At 40.0% G+C, this 24,595-nt stretch overlaps 1 protein-coding gene across 1 annotated transcript in view; it reads left to right on the top strand.

Moving 5' to 3' along the window:
- The window catches only part of lrp2a (low density lipoprotein receptor-related protein 2a), a 78,293-nt gene that overhangs the window by 7,610 nt on the left and 46,088 nt on the right, over positions 1–24,595 (top strand). The window contains exons 2-26 of the mRNA XM_015358914.2: positions 2,646–2,753; positions 2,849–2,971; positions 3,778–3,894; positions 5,171–5,281; positions 5,456–5,569; positions 5,804–5,920; positions 6,861–7,004; positions 8,040–8,159; positions 8,429–8,557; positions 9,154–9,323; positions 11,765–11,988; positions 12,465–12,671; positions 12,977–13,179; positions 13,331–13,471; positions 13,994–14,197; positions 14,523–14,715; positions 15,594–15,719; positions 16,029–16,159; positions 16,332–16,469; positions 16,575–16,856; positions 16,987–17,226; positions 18,121–18,240; positions 18,323–18,439; positions 19,865–20,245; positions 21,680–21,928. Of these exons, the coding sequence (XP_015214400.2) occupies positions 2,646–2,753; positions 2,849–2,971; positions 3,778–3,894; positions 5,171–5,281; positions 5,456–5,569; positions 5,804–5,920; positions 6,861–7,004; positions 8,040–8,159; positions 8,429–8,557; positions 9,154–9,323; positions 11,765–11,988; positions 12,465–12,671; positions 12,977–13,179; positions 13,331–13,471; positions 13,994–14,197; positions 14,523–14,715; positions 15,594–15,719; positions 16,029–16,159; positions 16,332–16,469; positions 16,575–16,856; positions 16,987–17,226; positions 18,121–18,240; positions 18,323–18,439; positions 19,865–20,245; positions 21,680–21,928 (4,209 nt within the window). The remainder of the gene's footprint in view (positions 1–2,645; positions 2,754–2,848; positions 2,972–3,777; positions 3,895–5,170; positions 5,282–5,455; positions 5,570–5,803; positions 5,921–6,860; positions 7,005–8,039; positions 8,160–8,428; positions 8,558–9,153; positions 9,324–11,764; positions 11,989–12,464; positions 12,672–12,976; positions 13,180–13,330; positions 13,472–13,993; positions 14,198–14,522; positions 14,716–15,593; positions 15,720–16,028; positions 16,160–16,331; positions 16,470–16,574; positions 16,857–16,986; positions 17,227–18,120; positions 18,241–18,322; positions 18,440–19,864; positions 20,246–21,679; positions 21,929–24,595) is intronic.

Below are 24,595 nucleotides of genomic sequence, written 5' to 3'. Positions count from 1 at the left end.
TTTAAACCTCAGTGCACTGGAGTTTCTTAACTCCTTATTAACAGGCTGGCCATCTGGGATTCTGAAGCATGTTTCTGCTGTAGTATCTGGAAAAGCAGTTGCATGGACTGTCGCTCTTTAGCAGATTATTGTTAGGTGCTCTGTGCTCGAAATACACCATCTCTAAAACACTCAGCTTCTGAAAACCTGCTTGAGACCTCGGTTATCTGTGATTGGGAGTTTTATGTAATGGATAGGTTTGAAAAGAATTGGGACGTAGTAGGTTCACTTAATTCTTAGTCAATATTGAGAGCTATGCTATACAATTAAGAAGTTTGTTTTTATAGTTCCATGTGGTGCTTGGAGAATAGGCAAAAACACATTGCAAAAGCAGTAAGTTATACAAGCCCCTTTTTCTTTTAAAGATAAAATTAAATGCGGAAGCTTATGTGCTGTCTAAAATGACAATTACAATATGCTAAAAATCAATCATTTATTTAACAAACCTCTCGTTGGTGACGAAAATGTCTTGCTTCATTTTCTAGAATAGGAGGAGGTGATACAAGAAGCAGTAATAACTGGCAAATATATGAACTTGGCCATTGATATAGACAGGAGGCTCTTGTCCATTTGAACTTATTTTCATCTGGGGATTGCTAGGTTTTTACACTGTTCTGTTTTTCCTAGACATTTCTGAAAGAACTGGGGAAGCTGTTCAAAATCCCTTCATTCATGCTCTGTTTCCTATGATATTTACAGACTAGATGGGCCTACAGTACATTCATGCTTATGAGGGTATACTTAAAATCACTCTTTCATTTAAAAGAAACCCTGCAAGCATGCTGATTTGTCATGGCACAGGTAGCAAGTGAAGGGGAAGCCTGAATGACTTGCATGTTTTTTGTACTGTGCAGAGTGATAAATAAAGTTCTTAAATGGCTAATCCATTATTATGCTTCACCAAAAAGAAATCTTGAAATAAAACTAGATTGTCAAGAGTGTTGTCACTTTTCTAAGCCTTTTGGGCCTGTGCTTCAAGGCAGTTCTTTTGTTTGTGTTATTTTTGGGTGACCTTGGTGGAATTTGATAATTATATTATGAATGAACTGAATGTACATCTAGGTCAATTCATTATTACAATGTTGCATCGTTTTTTGTAGATCAATAAAGGAATTCTATCATAGTCTTTTTGTACTTGCATAGATACGTTTCAAGCGCATATTTTATAAGGGAGTGAGTGTGTTTAAAGGTAGTTGATAAGAGACCTAGACCACCAACCCCTAGACCTGCACCACCAACCACCAACTTGCATTACATTGCGCAAAGAATTTGGTGTAAGGGCTCTAGTACCACGCGGTACCACTATTTATCCCAATTAGGTTTCTGACATGTAACAGCTTATGTGATAAATCAGGGTGTCACTGCAAGACAATCAGAATGCTGCATTCCATTCAGGCTGGACGTGCTGAGCAGTCTTCACTGAACTATGCTGTATTCGCTGACACAAATGTTAAGTATGGTAATTCAGTTCTGCTTTAATAGTGCCAGTGCCATTCCTCAATCTAGACATCTACTGGCTCTGATGAGCTGGGGGGCTTTGGGTTATGTACCTGACACAAGACTGACACATGCTGAATTAAAAATTATAAGCACACTACAATGGGCAAAACGGATCAGTTTGACTTTCTTATCTCCTTAGGCACTTTTTCGAATTATTGATTCATCATTTATAAAACAAAAAATTCAGTCTTAATATAATAAAGTGGTATAAAACATTTTTGGTTATTGCTGAAAGGTAGCCAGCAGACGTAGCAATATATTGTTTATTTTTGTTTTATACTATTTTGTTTAAAAAACTATTTTATGATTATAGATAAGGATAACTACTGTTTTTTGTGCTAATGTCAGATTTTTGTGCTGCTAACATTTTTCAGGGACCATATCTATATATATATCTATGGTATATCTAGATCTAGGAAAAAGACACTTTGCTTTTCTGTACATCCTCTGACTTTTTCAACTCTAAACTGCCTTCTAACTAGGATCATAGAAGGACTTGTGGCAACATTACAGAAATGATGTTGTGGACCAGTTTTTATGTCTCTGTGTGGGAACTCGAAGGAGTCAGGGAAAGTTGCTTTATCATTGGAAGGGATGGCGAAGCCTTAAGCTGAAATTTTTGTCCTAAAAAGATTACCTTTTGTATTTTATTTTAGTGATAAGACTAAAAAAGTCTACATTTAACAATATAAATGTAAAAAAGCTCTCCAAATGATAAAAAAATTGTATCGCCGTTGGTGGTATTAATGATACACTACAGTTGCAGAAACGTTGGAGAGCATTCATCTGAAGTTGGGTAATCCATTAAAACATTTAAAATGGTATTTACTAGGATGAAGGAGTGCATACAATTAGAAGTGGCAGTATTGACAAAAAAGTACAGCTTATCTAACAATATTTAGTACACTTAATAAATCAGTGAGTAAAAGGGCTTCAGATACAACTTGCCAGTACTTATACCCGTATGTAGGCAATCTAATCTATGTTCAATCTATGTTCATGTCCATGCTCATGAACTGAAGGCAGACCCAGTACTCCACTGTATATGTGGTCCTTTGACATTTTGCCCGGCTCTGATAACAGCCTGCTGTCTGCGTTGTCTACAGGATGCGAGAGCGGGCAGTTCCGCTGTGCAAACGGCCGCTGTGTTCCCGCTGGCTGGCAGTGCGATGGGATAGCGGATTGTTCCGACGATTCGGACGAAAGTGGCTGCCGTGAGTAAAGCCCTCTGCTTGCCCCGCCCTTCCTCCCTGTCCGGCGCGGTCGGTGGTCTGAGTAAACTGACGCGATGATTGCTGTGTGCCGCCAGCCGAGACGACCTGTGCCGAAGGCCAGTTCCGCTGCGCCAGCGACGGCGGCTGCATCCCCGCGGGCTGGGTGTGCGACGATGAGGAGGACTGCGAGGACGGCACGGACGAGAGGCAGCACTGTCGTACGTCTCCCCTTCCTCGTTTCCCGCCCATCACTCTTCTGGCCCAGAGCCACGCTCTGTGAAGATGTCTCTCCAGTGACCTTTAATTAAAACGACAAAGCTTTAAGACAGTTCACAGCAAAAGACTGTACTTTGCTATGTGTCCATTTTCATTTAGTCGAGCATGAGGACAGTCTACTCGCTAAATATGAATAAAGGAACATGTCCAGCAGTTAGAAGATTAAGTTTTTCTGGATGATCCGATTTGTATTTAGGGTGTTATAATGTAACACCATGGGTTTTTGCTAGGTGCTCCAGCTTCGTCTCACGGTCCAAAAACATGCTTTTAGGGTACTTGGCTTCTGTGAAAACTGGCCCTAGTGTGAGTGTGGTTGTGCCTGTGTGCGGGCCCTGTTATGGACTGACGTCCCATCCAGGGTGTATCCTGCCGTGCGCCCTTTGCTTGCCCGATAGGCTCCGGCTCCCCTGTGACCCTGTACCGGATAAAGCGGTTAGAAAATGAATGGATGGATCTTGGTTCATTTTTTTTGCAGATTCGTTATTCACCAAGGTATGCCACCATCCTCCCCTTCACTGTATAAGGTGATGACTTTTCGACATGAGAGATCAAGAATGGATGGCAGGATGGATAACGTAACAGCATTGTAAAAACAGAATTAGTCGGGAAACCTATACAAAACATGGCTGCTGAGCATTGGTGTACAGTACTTGTTTGTGATTTTGAAATTAGTGTAACTTTTAAATGAAAACTGGGGTTCGGGCTTTATAAAGAATAGGTTCCTATTGTTACTTTTGATTTTTGTTAGCTGGCAGAACATGCTCAAGTGGGCAATTCACCTGCACCAATGGAGCCTGCATCCCGGGGGACTACAGGTGTGATCGGGTCTCTGACTGCTCCGATGGAGCTGATGAGAGAGGCTGCAGTAAGTCTTTCAGTCTTTAACATTGGATTTCCTTTTTGACTCGTGCTCCTTTGGCATTTTAATCAATTTGTAAGATTAAGGGGCTTGTTGAGTGACAGAAATGGCCACAATATGCTACTTGTTGTCAGAAATTCATTTCAGATTCTTTGGTGGATTAGCTGAGCTGATGTTCAGTTACAGTTCCATTATTGTGGTGGTTTATTAGACTCTTAGAGCAATAGACTGCTTGCTTCTTCTGTTTTAGAAAACACTAGCTTTTTACATACAGATGTGAAAATAACTATTTTGCTGTGCAATTGTATTAGTATTAGTACTGGTAGCACACATTACTAATAATTCAGCTGTAGTTATGTGTTAGTTTACTCTGGAAACTTTGTAAAGTTTGTTTCCCCAAAATACACAGAATACCACAAGAAGTATTTACTGTACTTTGTTTTTATAGAATCAGGGTAACATACCATACATTGAACCAATTCTGCTATTACGGGTGAAGGAAAAAAAATAGAGCCTTACTATGGCCTTTGTCAATTGCTGAATTATTTTTGTATGAACTAGTCTCTTAAAGCTGGTTTGAGGCTACCTGAATGCATTTAATTCCCTCAGGCCGTAACATGTGGATTGTTATGTATTACTTGTGTCTGGGTATTACAGAACAGCCTCACATTGCAAAGCTTAGTCTGTGTGGGTTTCAGTACCTAAGTATTTCAACAGACTCATTTATATAGTAAAAGAGATAAGAAACCAACCTATTTGTGTTAGACGGATCGAAAGAGCAGCCAAGTGCAGAGTGCCACCTATATTAAATAACTCAACAATTAAATGTAATAAAATAGATCAAACAGTCAGGTCCCTACTGGAATTTAATGAGATTAGTGCCCTGTAAGAGCTGCCCATGGAACTGCTAAGATAACAATCAGCACAAGGCAGGGGCTATAGGCTATTACATTATTCTTGTTGTAAAGCAAAGTACTTTTTAACAAATGGGAACTTTGTGTTTCCAAACCTTGAATTGCAAGAGAAAACAATTCCTTTTGAAAACCATAGCGTCTAAAGTATTTTTTCTTAAGTAAAGCTTTAAAATGCAGGTTTACAGACTGAAAATAGTTGATTTATGTCTCCTTTTGATCAGGAAATTAGATCTGTTTGAAATATTTTGTATATATTATTTGTATTACGCAGTTCAGCTGGGCTTTATACATGCAGAAAGGTCTATGCAACCACAAAGAAGAGTAGGGAACCCATTTTCTCATTTTCTTTTTTGCCCTTGTTTTTACAGATTATCCTCAGTGTACAGAGCTGAGGTGTGAAAATGGAGCCTGCTATAACCAGAGTCAGCACTGTGACGACATCATAAATTGCAGAGATGGTTCTGATGAAGCCAACTGCAGTAAGTCTAGTCCCTGGTCAACAGAAGTTCCTTCTCTTACAATCCCAATCCATTTTTACATGCTCAGTGAACAATGTGGTCATGGCCTTGATTGACTGTATCATATATTAGCTTCCATCATTACAATATACAGTTGTTAACTGTTCTTACTTTGTTGTGTACTCCCCTCTCCAGCACAGCGGTGTGGTAGCACTCAGTTCCACTGCGGCAATGGGGAATGTATCCCGCAGAGATACATCTGTGACCATGACGACGACTGTGGAGACAGAAGCGATGAACAGGACTGCAGTATGTACCCCCATAATTCCTTTCAAGGGTGCCCTGGAAACATGTTTATCCCTTTGCAAATACTGTATGTTTCCTTTGATTTGTAATCACATACATACTGTATGTGGTACAACCTTCGAATCTTAAAACAGTCTTTGTGTTTTAGTTGCTTTGTAGCTTACAGGTGTGTGTGACGTGATGTTAAACTGACCACTTCTATCATGCATTCATTCCTCATCTTCCTCTTTCATATAGCTTATCCCACTTGCAGTGGGAATTACTTTACTTGTCCAAGTGGGCGCTGCATTCATCAGAGCTGGCTTTGTGATGGAGATGATGACTGTGAAGATAATGCTGATGAGAGAGGCTGTGGTATGTTGCTTTGATTCTGGAAGTCACTTACTTTAAAAAAAAACTACATATTTAGTGCTTCTGTGTGTAATTTATAGAGATACTACTACAGCCTATTTATCATGAATACAATGTAAACATGAGTTGCTTCGTAATAGACCAGCTTGAATTCAAGAACATTAGTGTCTTCAGAATGGATTCATTTTTTTTCCCTAAATGTAAAGGAAAATGTGTTTCTTGTGTAATCTGCAAATCCTTAACACTAACATCTATGGGGTAGTGTGCAGCTGGAGAGTACTTCAATGCTTTTTTGATTTTGTTATTTAACGTCCTCTTTGTCTGTGGTTCACAGTCCTTTGGGCTTAAAGAAAGCTTTGTTTCCAACAGGTTGCTTTGAAAAGTGTACTTTAAAAGATGGTCATGTGATGCATACAAAGTTGGCTCCTTAAGTGTTTAAAGAACCAGTGTGCCCTGCAGAGTCATCTCAATTAATGATGCTTTCAGTGAGCCTTTGCTTGCATAGTTAAAGCCCATGCTGCATTCTGGGACAGTTACTTATAAGGCTTGCCTTTGACATTTAGTATTCCTGTCATTTGTGTTTGAATTATAACATACAGTTCTCTTTTTTTTTACATTGATGTTTCATTTTTCCCTTTCCCTGTGACACTGATCGATTGCCCTACTGGTAGCTTCAGCATTTTTAATAGGTTCAGCTGGGTATATCCACTGTATGAGAAGAAAAGTCACATGGAAAGCTTGCTGGATCTGCAGTCTTTTACTATAGTGGCTCTACTCCAAACAGTCAAGTTGTACAGTATGTGCTTGCAACTGCTTAGGTTGCTGCCTCTTCAATTAGCGTATACACAAGCATAAAAGTACCAAAAATAGTTTGAATAGTTAATGTATCTGATTGATTAAAGACGGGCAGGGTTATGAGGTGAACTTCCTCTTTTCTTGTTAGAATCATCAGAGCACGAGTGCTACCCAGGGGAGTGGCCATGCCCTGCCTCTGGCGTCTGTATCTCCCTTGAAAAGCTTTGTGATGGAACCAACCACTGCCCTGGGGGGGAGGACGAGACCAACACAACTGCAGGCAGGAATTGTAGTGAGTAAAACATGAACATTTGCCGCTTCTGCAATCTGATCTCGCCAGAGGTTAAAGTAAGTGGCGTGGGTGGACCAGTAGGTGTTTCTCTCTCTTCTGGACCAGAATTTTCCTCTTGATAAGATGTTAAACTGAGGTCCTAACCATGAGATCATTAAAAGACATGTTAATCTGGATTCCTGGCTAAATTCCATTCTAGGTATGCTGTCAGGTCTACCTCATGTTACCCCTTTATTCAACCTCTGACTTCTGTTTTGCCGTGTTGTGGAACTGCTGGCTGCTGCATGTCACCCAGATGGGTGCTGTACTACTGTGGAGGAGGTGGTGGTTTCCCTACTATATGTAATATACTTTAGAATCCTTTGGGATTAAAAATGTAATATAAATGCAAGGCATGATTATCACTTAGCTCCTAGTAACAGGTCACATAGTCTATATTGAGTCTTTAATGTTGCTGTTACTTCCCTGGTTTATCAAGAACATTCAAATAACCTGTGGCAGAAGACCAATATTTTGGTTGAGGGAATTTAATTTTCTTTAGACTGTTCATCTTAGGTGATTTTCAATGTATGAAACACAGCAGTTCAACTCTTACCACATATTCCATATGTGCATTGCATTCATTATTAAATACAGTAATCTTACAGACAAGATTTTAAAAAGGCTGAATAAATGCTGCTGAGCTCGCTAGATCATCGTTATTCTGAAACGTTTTGTAGTATCATCAATTTTCTAAGATATAGACATGGAATCAGGATATGGTACGGCAAGAAATTGGGGCTGGTTTATGTTTTGTAAAAAATACTATGTTAGAATTTAAATTCGGTTTCTGTGTTTGTTTAATGCACACTTGCCCCTATCATTCCATCTTGCATAAAAGAGCTGTAGTGTGAAAACGGTCAGTTTAAATTCATCTGGTACATTTGAAGATATTTAGGAAATCTTCAGTCCTTCTAATATGTTTGAGTTAGCCAGTTGTGGTGATAATCTTACAAAGAAGGTAGATTAAGAATTGTACTGTATTGTTGTTGACAGGTGTATCTAGGTGTGCATCTCTAAGCTGTGAGCATCGGTGTCATCCGTCTCCTGCAGGAGGGACTTGCTACTGTCCTTCAGGTTACGTCGTCAATATTAATGACAGCCGATCCTGCACAGGTAAACTCACAGATTACACGTAAAAGGAAAATGTATATTTGTACTGTTTCATTTGTAGCACAGTTTTGCAAGAAAAGGAAGCATGTTTTTAAGGGTGTTTTTAAACCTTTGTTGTAGTTTTTCTCCAGCATTTATCACCCTTTGCCCCCAATTGGGTGGGAGATTGAAGAACAATGGGGAACAATTAATAAGATGAATTATATTCCTGAAATTGAATAGAAGGCGGACTTGACCACTGCTGTGATTGTGTATTTTCATTCTGGATCAAGATTTTGACGAGTGCAAGATGTGGGGTGTTTGTGACCAGATGTGTGAAGACAGAACTGGCAGTCACAGATGCAGCTGTCTGGAAGGCTATGTCCTGGAACAACACAGGCATTGCAGAGCTAACACTTCATGTAAGTAACCATGCGTTCAGCCTCGGCATGGAGCCTAGCCATACTTCATCCAGCCCATCCCTTAAATGCCAGCCAATTATGTGATGCCAGTGAGGTTCAGACGTTGTGTGTTGCGTCTTGCTGTATTGATGCTCAGAGAATGCTACATTAGATACAGGACTTAATTTGTCGCCGTTGGTGGTATTAGTGATATACTGTACAGTTGCAGAAACGTTGGAGAGCATTCATCTGAAGTTGGGTAATCCATTAAAACCATTAAAATAATCAATTAAAATAAATATGTTAATTATCACAAGACAAGCATTCTTCTTTTCAGCCTCTGAAAGCTTTTACCTCTGAAGTAGTCTTGTCTTCTGGCGTAAAGCTGTTGATCCAAAACAGAGTTCCCCACTGAATCTGTTGATGAAAGTGAGTTGCATACTGTATAATACAAATTGCATACCTTATACTTTACTTGGAAACGAAGAATACATTTAAATCTATGCATTTTGCAGACAATTTGTGACTGTGAATCCTGGCACAATTAGCATTTTCTGTGAATCTTGTTTTAAGAATTAGAGCAACCAGTGACGGAACTGTAACTTTGTACTCTTTAGCTGGGCTGCCGTTACTTATATTCTCCAATGGAAGAGATCTGCTGGTTGGCGATATCCATGGGCACAGCTCTCGGATACTTGCGCAGTCCCAGAACCGCGGTATAGCTGTCGGAGTAGATTACCATTATTACTTACACAGAATCTTCTGGACAGACACCATTCAGAACAAGGTAAGCAGCAAGAAAGGTTTTTTTGTTCTCCTTTTTGTGCTTCTTGCCACTTTTACTCCCAGCTACTTCAGATGCTTATGTACAATTCTGTATAACCCAAGACAATGTCTAGTGTCAAAACCCAAAAGCTAGTTCAGATGTAAAGGTACAGCCAAATTCAACCCGTTACCTATAAAAAGATGTAAAGCTCAGGACAATAAGCCCTTTACAGCTCAAATCTATAGACAACCTCCAGTCAATCTTGAAGATCTCTGTGCGAAACACGGGGATTCATAAGACTAGATATCAGAAATGCAGAGAGAGAGAAAATGGTATTGCATTGGAAGCTAAAATAAATAATAAAAATATTATTTTAATGTTGTAATTAAGTATTACAACAGTAAAAAATTAAGTGTCTCAGAGATGATTATTAGGAAAATACCTGATATATTAATTGAATATTTCACTCAGGTGTTAGTGAGGAAGAAACAGACAATATGACATAAGTCGAGCAAAGATAAAAGTTTTAAATTACATAGCATAGAAGAGGCAGAAATGTTTTGAGTAATAAAAGCACTAAGATATACCATCCAGGGCCTAATGGTATTTTTCCACATTTTCTTAAAGAAATGAGAGATCTTGTTTATTATCCATTAGCAAAACTCACTCAAGACAGGGTGAAAACGCTGAATTTTATTTGTAGCATTGTGTCCTTAACTCATCCGTAGCAATTATGTTTGTTTTTACTTACCTAAAGCCTAAAAAGCTGCATTACTGATATTATGTTAGTATGATAGTATGTTAGTATGTTATGTATGTTAGTAATTAGTTAGTATGTTAGTATGTTAGTATGTTATGTATGTTAGTAATTAGTTAGTATGTTAGTATGTTAGTATGATAGTATGTGAATTCACTGCAAAAAAGGCAAACAGCACATCAAAGCCACTATAGCTCACTGCATTAGAGCCCGTCCTGGTTTCTGTAGGCTGAGGTAGACTTCCAAGCATATGATTGCCCCCTGCGTGGGAGGAATTACCCCCAGCAATGCCGGTCCTCACTTGTATAGCCAGGGGGACTGGAGCAGCTGGGGTAAAGACAATTTCCCATGGCACAACAGCAGTGTCTGCAGCAGAGGCTCGAACTCACAACCTGTCAGTCACGAGTCCAGAGGCTCACCCAACTAATCTGTGCTGTCCTACAATCCACTGCAACCATGGATCCATTCTGTACATTTGTTAGGCCTAACACAGTGTTCAATTATTCCGATGCTCCTTTTGATAGCTTTTCCAATTACACTTCCCCATATTATTGCTCCTTTGTATATAACACTGCCGTGATAAGAAGGAGCGCTTGGCTCGGCACCCAGTTATAGGTCATACGTTTGAGACGTGGAAAATGGATATAACTGACATTTTTCGTTTTTCCCTTTCCCCCCTTAATCGTCAGTACTTCTTTGTTAAAAATCTGCTAGTTAGTCTTATGAAACGATCGACAACCTGTTGCTCGCAGGTCATGTTGTACTGTGCTGGAACCCGACTTTCTCAAAATCAAAGGGAGTGCTTTCATGGAGCCCTCTCGTTACTGCTTACCTTATAATAATACGATAGCTGTCTGGCTCCTAATGAATGGGTTATAATGGGGGGGAAGTCTGCATGGAATGGAATCCAAATTTCTAATCAAGAAAACGTTCTGATCTTTGGGTAGAAATCTTCACATATTTCTTGGTAATTTTATGTAACCCGATCATGTACAAAGTAACATGCCGTATTTGTTTTCACTCACGGCCGTCAGTTATACGCATTCTTTGGCTAAGTCAAAGGGCTTTGTTTGAGATTCTCACTGCTCGTGGTTTGAACACAAGCCACAGAGCTGAAAGGCTAGGACACAGAGGCAGCCTGCTGAGTATCTCTGCAAATCAGTCACACTGGCCAGAGGACATCGACTTTTTTGATCTAGAGGACTACAAGCTAGAGACGGGAAATGTGTTCTAAACCCCAAGGCAACTTTGCATCTTCTGTTTCTCTCAAAACATGTCAGCTAAAATCTCTCGAAAACTGCTTTTAAAGCTCTTGGATCTGATTTCAAAATAACTGATATACTGTAGGAAAGTGCAGTATCCTTACTTAGCACTTGAGTGCCAACTGATAAAGTTTGTCAGACTGGTGCCATGTTGAAATCAGTCTGAGTGAAGCAGGATTGTGTTGGAAGTGTAACTGAGGAAGCACCATTAAAACAGCTGAACCGATAAGGAAGTAGTATAACTAGGAATCCGATAGCCTAGGGGAAGGGAAGTTATTTGAAACTCATCATTTTTGCTGTTTGATTAAGTGATATGGATGGTCTTGAGGACATGCACTTTATTTATGTGACTAAAATAAAAAAAAACAACTAAAAATGTTTGTTTTTTGAACAGCCACCAGAAAACATAATCTCGACACAAGGATGCTTTATTTCATTTGCAGGTGTTCTCTGTGGATATTGATGGTTCCCGGATCCAGGTGGTCTTAAACGTATCAGTTGACTACCCTGAAAACCTAGCGGTGGACTGGGTAAACAATAAGCTGTATGTAGTGGAGGGGAGTGTGAACAGGATAGACATGGTGGATTTAGATGGGGATAACCGCGTGACCCTGATCGCTGAGAACCTGGGAAACCCAAGAGGCATCGCAGTCGATCCCACAGTGGGGTAAGAAGGGAAACTCCTGTGTCTTCGGCTTTAGGCTTTTGCCTTCAGGAGGAGGGCAAAGAGAACCCTCTTGTCTGAGGGATTAGTGGAAAGTAATAAACACGAGGAGCTTCAGTGTAATTTAATCATAGCATCTGTGTGGAAGCACTAATTAACGCATTGTTATGCCTCTGTTCGTTCTGTTGAAGAAGTTGTATGAACACAAGTATTGTTTTTGCTTTTGTCTTTGTTTTTCTGTTAAAATGATTTCTGTAGGATGAAGGTAAAGTGCTCCTCGAATAATGTAATGTTATTTATGAAACAAAACAGCCATCTGTTGGAATTAATGATAAGATCAGTGCTGTTTAGTTGCATCAGCATGGTAGAGATACTACTGATGTGTAATATCAGGCTCTGCATGGAGCAAACTGCTGTGATGTCATTCTAAGTAATGGACTGTGTTTGAGTATTAAAAATATTTTCTGCCTTTTGTGTAGGTTTCTGTTTTTCACAGACTGGGATCGTGTTACAGGGGAGCCCGGCCTTGAGAGAGCCTACATGGATGGAACAAACCGCTATGAAATAGTTAAGACTAAGCTGGGCTGGCCAGCTGGAATAACACTGGATATTGTGGCTAAGAGAGTTTACTGGGTTGATAGTCGATATGACTACATTGAAACAACAAATTATGATGGCCTGCATAGGTAAGAGCCTTGAAAATAAAGGATACATATCATCTCAATGCATAGTTGAAATGTAGTGTGTCACTTTCAAATATTTTATATTGAATGCTGTAACATAGTATAAGAAAATATTTCAATTTCATTTTTTTTTTATTTCTGTATCCTGTTGACATCTGGTATCCAAGACAGTGCTAACAGACTGGAGAAAAGAGCTGAAATTTCTGGTGAAAGCAGTAAAAATAAAATGTAGCACGTTTGTGCTTAGAAGCAGTGTCTAATTTTAAAATTGAACCAGATGTGTGTGTGTGTTTCACGCTCCACGTTAGGAAAACTGTGGTTCATGGAGGGTCACTCATTCCGCATCCCTTCGGAGTCAGCCTGTTTGAACACACTGTGTATTTCACTGATTGGACTAAAATGGCTGTGATGAAGGCAAACAAGTTCTTCGAGAATAACCCTCAGGCTGTCTACCAGACCCCACTGACTCCCTACGGCGTGACTGTCTACCATTCCCTCAGACAGCCTTACGGTAAGTTCAGTACAGGGCCGGGCCACAAATACTTTAGGCAAATATACACAGTAATGAAGCAGAGTTCCTGAAAATCGTAGTCATTTGTGGTTTTCTAGTCGTGAGTGCCGAGTTAACCCTTTCAATTGACATTTTTGTGCTTTGGGAAAAGCGAGAAACCCGTGTGGGAGCAACAAAGGCGGCTGCGACCACATTTGCGTGCTGAGCCACAGGACAGACAACGATGGCCTGGGCTACCGCTGCAAGTGTCGGATGGGCTACGACCTGCACTCCGACGGAAGACGCTGTGTGGGTAAGAAAATGTCCCATTCCTGCAAAGAATGCAGTTATGTCAATAATACTCCCCAGTGCAGTCCTGTATTTGCAAAAGAACTGACCTGCAAGGGCTTCTCTTTTCTTTTCGGTAACTACGCATATGACTTTGTATTAATTTATTTCAAGAAGGAAGAATAGAATTGCAGTGAATCTGGAGGCTACAGTTAGATAAGATAGATAGATAAGACTTTATTGATCCCGTAGGGAAATTGATGTCTTACAGCAGTCCAGCCCAAGACAGGCCAAAACAGACATCAGAATAGACAAAAAGTTATACAAAATAAATAAAAATAAATACATAGGTGTGTGCAAAATATGATGATCATAGTCACTGTAAAAACACTAAAATATGTGCAAAATGTGCATAGAAGTTAGTCACAAGACCAAGAATTCTGTTCATCTGTGATGCTGGGTGTTTTAGCCTTGTCAGGAGACTTGTTTAGAAGCATCTGTGGTGGTGGATATTGTGAGATAAACCTGCCCTTTCCTCCCTCTGTAGCCGTGAGGCAGTTCCTGCTCTTCTCCAGTCAGCTGGCGGTGAGAGGAATCCCCTTCAATCTCTCCTCCCAGGAGGATATCATCCTGCCCGTGACTGGAAGCCCGTCCTACTTTGTTGGAGTCGATTTCAGCGCAGAGGACGACACCATTTTCTTTTCTGACACTGCAAAAGATATAATTTATAAACAGAAAGTGGATGGGACAGGTAGGTTCAAAGTTGTTTTTCGTGCAGGAATTTAACATGAACTCTGCAAAAAGGGCATATAACACATGATTGATATGTACCCCTCGCATTCTCAGAGAAATCCTTTTTGGGGATTTTTCTCAAAAAATAATTTTTTGTGTGATTCTGTGATTTAACATCCATGTTTATTCACTATTTCGTATAGAGCTCTAATGTTCTATCGTTCTTATTTATATATAGTGATAAAAAGGGTGAGACGCAAGTGTAACAATGAAAGTATTTTAATGTATTTCACAGCTGGCTTCAGTATGAAGTACTCCTGAAGTCGTTGCATTTATCTTTTCAGGCAGAGAGGTTCTTGCAGCCAATAGGGTAGATGGTGTTGAAGATCTGGCGTTTGACTGGATTTCAAAAAACCTGTACTGGACTGACCCCCGTTACAGGAGCATATCAGTGATGAAGCTGGCAGACAAGTCCAGAAGAGCAATAATACAGAATCTCAACAACCCTAGATCACTAGTGGTGCATCCAGGAATAGGGTAATTGTTGCCGATTTTTTAAAATTGTAAACATTTGTTTCACTCTGTTTTACCTTCAGTCTAATTTCACTATATCCCACACTGTCCCTTCCTGCAAGTCACAATTAAAAAAATAGGAATACAGGGCAACATGGGGATGATAGTATTGAGCAAGGATTGTTAAAGAGTTTACATCTTAAGTCTGTGGCATTAGGGTCCAATTGATTATTGGTTGTATCTTACCATGTAAATCAAGTCAACAGAATCTAATACCATTTTAATTCTGATTTATGAATTTCCAGAAAGAATGCACAGTTTAAACGTTTCTTTAGATCCAATGCTATTTTTGTTAGAAGTTAAAGTTCATACTGTAGCTTTGATCTTTAGAAGATATATACAGTTCCTCTTCAATGAAATGCATGGGACAGAATTTGCACTTTGTAACTGCAGTTCACAGTTCACAGAAAGTGTCAGCAAAGAACACAGCTCAATGCCTCCTTGTTCTGATTCTGGCTCTTTTCTGCTTAAGATTACAAAAAGTTGAAAGTGTGTTCGAGAGCAAGGCACTTGTGTTCAGTCACATCTACCATGATGGTACCCACCCAGTTATAAATTGTTCCCACTTTTAAACCCTGGCTGATGAAGGGATTCTTTATTTAGTCAAAGAAAGACATTGTAGAGTCCATAGATTAGTGCGTCTTGAAGGCTGGTATTGTAACAAGCACAGGGAGCTTGGAGTTAATTTAAAAGTCGTACACATCTTCCAAAGATGCTCTCTAAATTTCAGAACTTACGCACTAGGAAAAAAAAAAGCCAGAATCCCTATTATTTGAAGGAACTGCATTATTAAAAAAAAAAGTGGGTGTCTCTTTTTTTATTTTTTGGTTTGTGTCCTCAAGGTACATCTTTTGGACGGACTGGTATCGTCCTGCCAAAATCATGAGGGCCTGGTGCGACGGGTCACATGCACTGTCGATTGTAAACACAACACTTGGCTGGCCCAACGGTCTGGCCATCGACTGGAGGTGAGCCAATATGAGCGATTTACAGGCTTTGAAAACTCTCCTACAGTATTCCTTTCATCTGAACCTTTAATACTTTAAAAAAAAACCACCAACAATGGAAAGACCTTTTCACTTTCTCTTTGCACTGAAAAGCCCCTTGCAGAGCTCAGTTTATGAATGAACGTTTCCTGTTGACGTGAAAGAAACCACAATGTTATTGATTTGATTTACTGACTGGAGATTTCTGTTAAAGGTTTTCTGTAAAAACATTGAAAGTAAACTTTGTGTTTTCTGTCTCGGTGTTAATTAAATAACTACCCTTTTTTCCAGTTCTCTACGCTTGTACTGGGTAGACGCATTCTTCGATAAGATTGAGCACAGCACATTTGACGGATTAAATAGATTGACTCTTGACCGTATCAGCCAGATGTCACATCCTTTTGGTCTTACCATCTTTGGAGGTGAGTAGTTCTTCTTTTTTACTAAAGATGAATGTTTAGGAATGAACCGTTATCTTTTATAAAACAAACACATTAACCTTGCGTATAACACACGCATTGCCCTGTAATTTCATTTTTTCCTTGTTGCATTGTATTATTTGATTTGAACACTATTTGTTTTTCTTTCTCAAAGCATATGCATATTTTACCGATTGGAGACTGGAAGGGATAGTTCGTGTCCGAAAAACAGATGGAGGAGAAATGACGGTTATCAGAAGAGGCATAAGCCACATAATGCATGTTAAATCGTTTAATGCAAATTCCCAGACTGGTGAGCAGTTATCTTTAGTGCTTTAAAAGAAATAAAGTCAAATTCTGTAAGTTATCTTTTAACTTCTAAACATTCTGTTGATGTGTTTTGTTCTGATTGTTGTAGGATCAAACTATTGTAACAGGCCTGCCAATCCAAATGGAGACTGCAGCCATTTTTGTTTCCCAGTGCCTAACTTTCAAAGAGTCTGCGGCTGCCCATATGGGATGAAACTGGCCCCTAATCAACAAACCTGTGTTGAGGATCCCTCCAGTGAACCCCCAACTTTACAGTGTGGCTCCAACTCTTTCTCCTGTGCCAATGGCAAATGTGTGCCATCGTACTTCAGATGTGATGGGGTTGACGATTGCCATGACAACAGCGATGAGGTCAACTGTGGAACCCATAGTATGTAAACGTTTTTAATGTTTTCAGCTTGCATTGCTGTGTTATTGAAATATATATTTCACTGTACAACTGTAATATATCAACTTAAGCTTGAGAACCAACAAGGTTTTCTTCCTGCTTTTTTCTGCAGATACCACCTGTTCATCCTCTGCATTCACCTGCGCCAATCAGCGTTGTATCCCTACCAGCTGGCGCTGTGACGGGCACAACGACTGTTTCGATGAGAGTGACGAACGTAACTGCCCCACGCATGTCCCCACCACCTGTCTGTCCAACCAGCACACCTGCGCCAACAAACGCTGCATCCCCTTGATCTGGCTGTGTGACACCGACAATGACTGTGGGGACGGCTCAGATGAACTTAACTGCAGTGAGTGAGAGCTCGGGTTACTCCTAACAAAGATTTCCTTTGCTCTTAATTCAAACGCCTAGTGCCTAGATGTAAGATTGCAGCGTAGTGATCATTGAAGCAGTTTAAGACAGAGGCTTGAAGACAAAAGATAGAGTTGGAAGCCAACGAAGTAGATGTAACCTGTTTGGTATTCAGGACATTACTTCTGTTAGACTGATATTCTGTTTTCTGCTTTAGCAAAAGTTGTGATACAAAATCTTGAAATGATAGTCTGAAAACTTCCCAACCTGTAACAGTAAATAAATCCTTACTTACATAGCACTGTTCTGGACACTCACCTCAAAGTGCTGGGGACTATGGGGATTTCCTTCCACCATCTCCAGTGTGCACCCATGTGTGCCAGTGTGCTCAACACACATCAGCTATCAGGGGGAGAAGAACAGAGAAGTGATTTCATTGATGTCATAATAGATGGGTATTATTATGAAGCCTTAATTGGTAAAGGCCAGGGGGAAATGTGGCCAGGACACGGGGGTAACAATGCTACTCTTTTCAAGAAACACCCTGGGATTTTTAAAGGCTATGGAGAGTCAGCACTTCAGTTTTATGACACATCTGAAGGATGGCACCTTTTTTACAGTATAGTGTCCTCATCATTATACTGTTGCATTAGGACCACACAGACCACAGGGTGAGCACTCCTTACTTTTCCCACTAACACCTCTTCCAGCAGCAATCTTAGCTTTCCCAGGAGGTCCCCCATCCAGGACCAGGCTCACACCAAGCTTCATGTGGTTTGCTAGTTGTGAGTTGCAGGGTGACAAAGCTAGACTGTAATAGATAACATTAGAGGGGTCATTGAATACATTATGGATTTTTAACAGTATTTAAATGTTAATTTTCAAATTGCAGATGTTACAGGAACTTGTTACCCAGGGCAGTTTCAGTGCCCAGACCATCGTTGTATTGACCCAAGCTACGTGTGTGATGGAGACAGGGACTGTGTCGATGGAGCTGATGAACAGGGGTGCTGTAAGTATGTCAGAAAACAGAGAACATGGAACAGTATCCAGTCAGTGCTTCATCCATCACTGAAAACTCTTTCTTGTTTCAGCATATAACTGCACGGGCTATGAGTTCAAGTGTGCAAATGGCCGCCAATGCATCAACTCCTACTACCTGTGTGATGGAGTTTTTGACTGTCAGGATCACTCTGATGAAGCTGGTTGTCGTAAGTGTTCATTGTCGTTCTGTACAGTTATTGAAAAGATGGAATTTATACCATTATATATGATCAGATATTTAGTGCTAAAGTTGTATTTTATGGAATGTTTACAATTTCATAGCAGAAAAAAGTCCTAACTGCTGAGGGATTAATCACGGTTTATTTATTTTCAGACCTTAGATACTAAATGCATTAATGAAATTCCATTAGGCACAGGAATTAAATCCTTTGATCTCTGGATTATATTAATACTTGTTTCTGGAAACCTGAGTGTTGTGGGGGGATTCTGAGAAACTGCCATTCAGAAATCTGAATGGTTTTATGAATGCTTCCAATTGGGTTGGAATGTTGTTTGTTGTTTTTTTAAAAAAAAGACTGCATCACCCTGAAAAAGGATTTGAAAAAAATCAGATACAGAGGCTGTTTAGAACTGTTCTGCTTTTTATTACCTGCTTCATGTAGCATATGTATTGTTACAAATCAGAGGTAACTAAAATGGTTAAAATCAGGATTGAACGAGCGGTTTAGTCAATAAGTAAAATAATTATCCAAAACCCCCAACTTGTAAGTGATTTCTCAAGAAAATACCTGAGCGGCTGGTATAATTAGAGGTACATGAAGAGGCACAGCTTTGTTGAAAAGAGTAATAATACAGGCACACTTGCTTAAACAAATATTTATTACAATTGCAAGAGACCATCTACACTACACACAACAAAATATAGAAAATATTACTATGTTTACACTATGAACAAATAAGGTGTTTCAGAGGCCTCACACCCCAATTACCCAGAAAAAACCCAGACTCTTAATGTCTACAGAGGCCAAATAAGAGAAGAGAGAAGCTGCCTTTCTAAATAAATGCAATACAACCTGCAGTCCAATCTCTCTCTCTGCGCCCTGGATGCCACAAAATAAATGGGAGCCTATCGTAATAAAAAATTAGAAAGACATTTCTAATCGAGGTATCTTTTACCCAAGAATTTTTCCCCAAAGCACAACATTGCAACATTGCAAGGTCTCCCTAGCAAGGTGCAAATACTTCAGTCAGGTTTTGGATGATCATGTAGTAGGGGCTCTCGCCTAGAGCAAGCTTCAAGTTCCAACTCCTTTGGACCCTTGTCTATCCTCTCCTTCTTCCCTGCTTCTTGTCCTCTTCCTTGTTGTCTTTCTCTTCTTCCTTGTTCTCTCTGTGCTCTTAAAGTGATCTTATATGGTGCGTTTCTGTACTTCTCATCGGCAATCACTAACCCACAGCTTACCTAGGTATACCAAGACCAAAAGGATGTGACATCTGACTCTGCCAAGCAGCACAAAACCTAAGAGGCACTTTTCAGTTTCCTAAAGCTGTAACAGTATTGTCCCGGTGGTGAACTTTCGCCCGCGTGCTGCTCGTTTGAACAAAGTCGGGCTGTGTTTTGAACCCGGCAGCCACGAGGCCTCCCGGCATGTGCCACCACGAGAGTGAATTCCAGTGCCAGTCGGACGGCAGCTGCGTGCCGGCGGGCTGGGAGTGCGACGGGCACCCGGACTGCGAAGACGGGTCCGACGAGCACCAGGCCTGCCCGGTGCGCACCTGCCGGCCCTCCATGTTCCGCTGCGACAACGGGAACTGCGTGCCCCGCGGCTGGCTCTGCGACGGCGACGACGACTGCCGGGACGCCAGCGACGAGCGCGGCTGCCCCACCCCGCCGTTCCGCTGCCCCAGCTGGCAGTGGCAGTGCCCGGGGCACAGCGTGTGCGTCAACCTGAGCCGCGTGTGCGACAACACGCCCGACTGCCCCAATGGAGCCGACGAGTCGCCTCTCTGCAGTAAGTCTTCGACGTCGGTTATTTCCCGAGACATTCTGGAAAAATCTAGCTGGTTGCTATATGACAACTCTGATTGAAATGACACAGTTTAACTCTTGGTGGCCTGAACTTCTGTTTTTGTATATATATCATAGGCTCATATATAATAGGCCGCTTTTTAAATCTCTCTCTTTGGAAGTTGAAACTGTTGCCAATATCCACTTAAACTCTGCAGTCTAATGTCATTTTTTACTGAACATTTTCCTTTCCTCCTCTTTGAAGCTCAGATTCAGTTAATTAATTATTAATTAACCTTTATTGCCCCTAAGGGAATTAGTCTTTGCACAACGAGAACTAATAACGTATAACATATATGACAATAATACCATACAGCAACCGTACAGTATCATGACACCGAACAAGTGTCTAAAACAACAATAATAAGACTCCTGCCTCCAAACGGTCTTTTTGTCATTAAACAGTTGAATGTTTTTAGGTTATTTTCTACTGATGAGACTTTAAAGTTCTGACAGGCCATAAAGGGTTACGATGCTAGTTAGTTGTTATATATCCTGTTATGTTACACTAAATGTACCACAACATGTTATTTAAAATGTTATTCATACACTGATTACACTTCAAGAGGGCAGATAATTGCTAGTGTAGTAGCACTGATGCAGTGTCAATAGTATAATCAAAATACATGTCAAGTATCTTCTCTCCTCCTGCCGGTTATTCATTTTCACAAGTTAGGCCGTGATATCTCTTTGGTGCTCTTTTTATGTAATGGTTAATGAATTACACATAAATGTGTTACCCTTTGTCTGTTGAGTTACAGAAATGGAAATTACAGTAATTGTGTGATTTCAGTAAGTCATGATGCAAATCATTTGGTCTCATTATATTTAAATGGCTAAATCCACTTACCTTAACAGGTGGACTTTCGTGTGATAAAATTGTTGTTGCATTTTTTCTTTCGTCAAATCAAGCATGTGTTGATCCAGTCCTTGAAACTGATCTGTGATTTTTCCTTTCTTGATTTTTTCATGGCTTTCAGATGAGCCTTTGCCAGGTAGGAATTTATCTTGATTATATGCTTAGTGTTTTGAATCATAGTATCAATTGCACTAACAAACACTAACTTTGCATGTGAAACAGTATGCATGACTGTATGCAAGTGCTTTTAGATCCCTATAGTTAACTCGTTCTACCACATATACAGAATAGATTCTCCGTATCGTATATACAGGTAGTCCATAATTTCGACTTTCTTTGTGCGTAGATTAGTGTAGCAGTTCAGAACTTGCCGAATAAGTTGGAATAGTTGAACCGTTTTCTTGAGCTTAGTATCCCGCTTGCTACAGTTCTTGGAGCATGTGCTCTTGTGGCATTTGATTGGGATGCTGCCTGGAATGGGCGAATTTGACTGATCGCCTCCGCCCGTGTTCCTCCCAGACCAGGAGAGCTGCTCGGACAACAACGCGGGGTGCACGCACAACTGTATCCAGGGCCCCTTCGGGGCTCAGTGCACATGCCCCATGGGCTACCTGCTGAGCAACGACTCCAAGACGTGCGACGACGTCGACGAGTGCAGCCCCCCCGGCCTCTGCAGCCAGCACTGCTTCAACGAGCGGGGGTCCTTCCGCTGTCACTGCCAGGAGGGCTACGTGCTGGAGGCCGACCAGCGCACGTGCAAGGCCTCAGGTAAGGCTCTGACTGCTCTGGACGTGGCGTAATTGGCAGACATAACCAAAAAATAAATAAAAAGGTCAGTGTTGCGAGCTCCAGAAACACAAGCTGGCTTCAAGTAATTCCTGCCTGGGAGAGTCCATGCAGATACTCCATGATTCATCTGGTTTATATTATAGTATGGTTATTTTACTGTAATTGTTACTCAATTTATTTGTTATTATAGTCAAATAGCCACTTCATGATGCAGAGTGTTCTGAATGGCAAGGAAAACTGCTTCATCCCAAAGTGTGTTTAAATGCATCAAGAGGAAAGAAGAGGGAAAATCCAGTCAATCCTGCAGCTTGGTTGTACTTTTGACAATGTAATTCCCACACTGAGAGCTGCTCTGGAAGCACAAATAAGTGACCTCTTTATTCCACATCGGATATTGATTTTAATTAGCTATTTCAAAAATATGTTATGTTTCAGAATGATGAGATGTAAGTCATCCAAACCCCAGTAAGAAATCTTAAAAAAAGAGAAAAGGGGCATTGTTTTCAGAACTTCATTCCTTTCCTGCTAAGATCTGATTACTACAGATAACCAAAATAACATATATGTCAGTCAGAAACATCTACATGGTGTAATTAGGATATTACCTCCAACAAAGGATTGTTTATTAGGATTACCTCTAACATGAGCGCAGTTATCACAGACTTATTGACTCTTCGAGGATCTTGACAGGCCTGAATCCCAGTCTGTCTTCTGTGGAGGAGCCTCTGACATCAGATGAGATTGTCCAGACTACTGGATCTAAGTCTGATAGTCAAGGAGCCTTTCCCTGGCTTCGAACAGTTCCCTGTTGTATTTTGTAAAAACAAATGACTACAATCTCAATCTCAAACTCAATCTCACGTTAAGAGGGATGTTTGCAGTGACCTTTTCTAATTCTTTTTTTTTGGGGGGCCAACGTTTTAACCGTTCATCTCAGTACTGCTTAAAAAAAGCCTCCCTTTGATGGCGGCTTCTGTTGTTCCATGTCATTCCTGAATGCTTAAATTAAGGCTTTGGTCCATAAACTAGAATCTGTTATCTTTTCAGAGCAAACTACATTTGGATAGAAAATACACTCTTACAAATTTCTGTTAATCGTTGAATATCAGTCTCTTGACACCAGACTTCTTGGAGATATGTTTTCAGTTGATGCAGAAAAAGCATTTGGTTGCATTGAGAACATTTTTAATTAACCATAATGGATTTGGTTAAGTTACCGTCTTTCCCTCAGTACTCTGAGTTATCTACACTCCACGGCAGTACAAGGCATGGCTGTCCCTTTTCCAGACCTGTTTGCTATTGCCTTCCAAACCCTTTCTATATCATTGCACAGTAACCAGGGACAGGAACAGAAGGATTCCTTGTGTACTGATGATGTGCTGCTTTATATGTCTGACCTGGCCTTTCCTCATGTTCTCTCTGTGCTGGGAAGTTTTGGCAGATTCTCAGGTTATAGGCTTAACTTACAGAAAACTGAGTTATTTCCCATCAATCCAGTTGACATGATCTATTCCGGAGGAACTTTTCCTTTTAACCTTTCAACTGACAGGTTAGCTTTCTTACCTTACATGATCACATTGTCAACTTGTTTAGTTCTGATTTTATTCCATTATTGGAGAGGTCCAAGCAGAACTACTTTACTACTGTATACTCCTGCGTGGGACAGATCAATTCCTTTCAGTTTTCTTTCTGTGCATTCCAATATTTATCACAAATGTTATTTTTAAATCCTTATTAATTTTGCCTAATGTTCCTAATACATTTTTTTGTAAGAGCATTACTTACCATTAACCTATTCAAGCATTTAGATTACCAAGGGTTTTTGTGCTTCTTAGTTTTGCTATACAGTAAGTCTGCCATCGTTCACAATACAGTATTATGCAGTATACTGGTTCCCACTTTATGTGTTCTTAGTAAAATGATGTAAAAAACATTGGATCTAGAAGAAAATGAATACATTAAGGCCTTGGTGTAACTGATTAATAGGGGGAGAGGGTTTTTAATAAGGAAAAAGTTATTATTGCAGAATAACTATTAAATCCTGAATGACTTTTTAAAGACCCCAAACACCCTATTAGATTAATAAATATATACATTTACTATATATGCTCTCTGGATCCTTTGACACAATTGTTCCTGAGCCTTTTCATCTTAAATATAGAGAATTTTATTTCATGGCGAAATATGACATGAAATATTTTGTGTTGAAAATCTGCTATATAAAATTAGCAAAAGTATAGGAAACAATACCTATCATCAGCAGGTGACCTAGGGCACGATTGGTATTCCTGAATTTTAAACCTACTGTATGCAGTGTTTATACCTTGTTTTATTATTTACATATTGTTAGTATTTAATTGTATTTTTAAAAATGATTATTTATGAAAATGTGCTAAACATATGCAAATAAAAAAACACCCCTCATAAGTAATTGATATTACAGAAAAATTTCCCCTTTAGCAATTTTGTCTGCTAAAGCAAAGTCAGTTTAACCAAGAGTTTCATATTTATTGAATTGCAAGTAAAAATTGCTTGTAAAAAGGAAAGGCGTAGAGAAATAGACAATATTTTAATAGAGGCTTAAATCAGAATATATATAAATAAGAAATATTTTCAGAATCCCAACAACAAAACCAAAGTAGTTTT

The sequence above is a fragment of the Lepisosteus oculatus genome, chromosome 12, assembly GCF_040954835.1.
Source record: "Lepisosteus oculatus isolate fLepOcu1 chromosome 12, fLepOcu1.hap2, whole genome shotgun sequence".
Lineage (NCBI taxonomy): Eukaryota > Metazoa > Chordata > Actinopteri > Semionotiformes > Lepisosteidae > Lepisosteus > Lepisosteus oculatus.
This window is presented reverse-complemented; position numbering and strand designations above follow the sequence as displayed.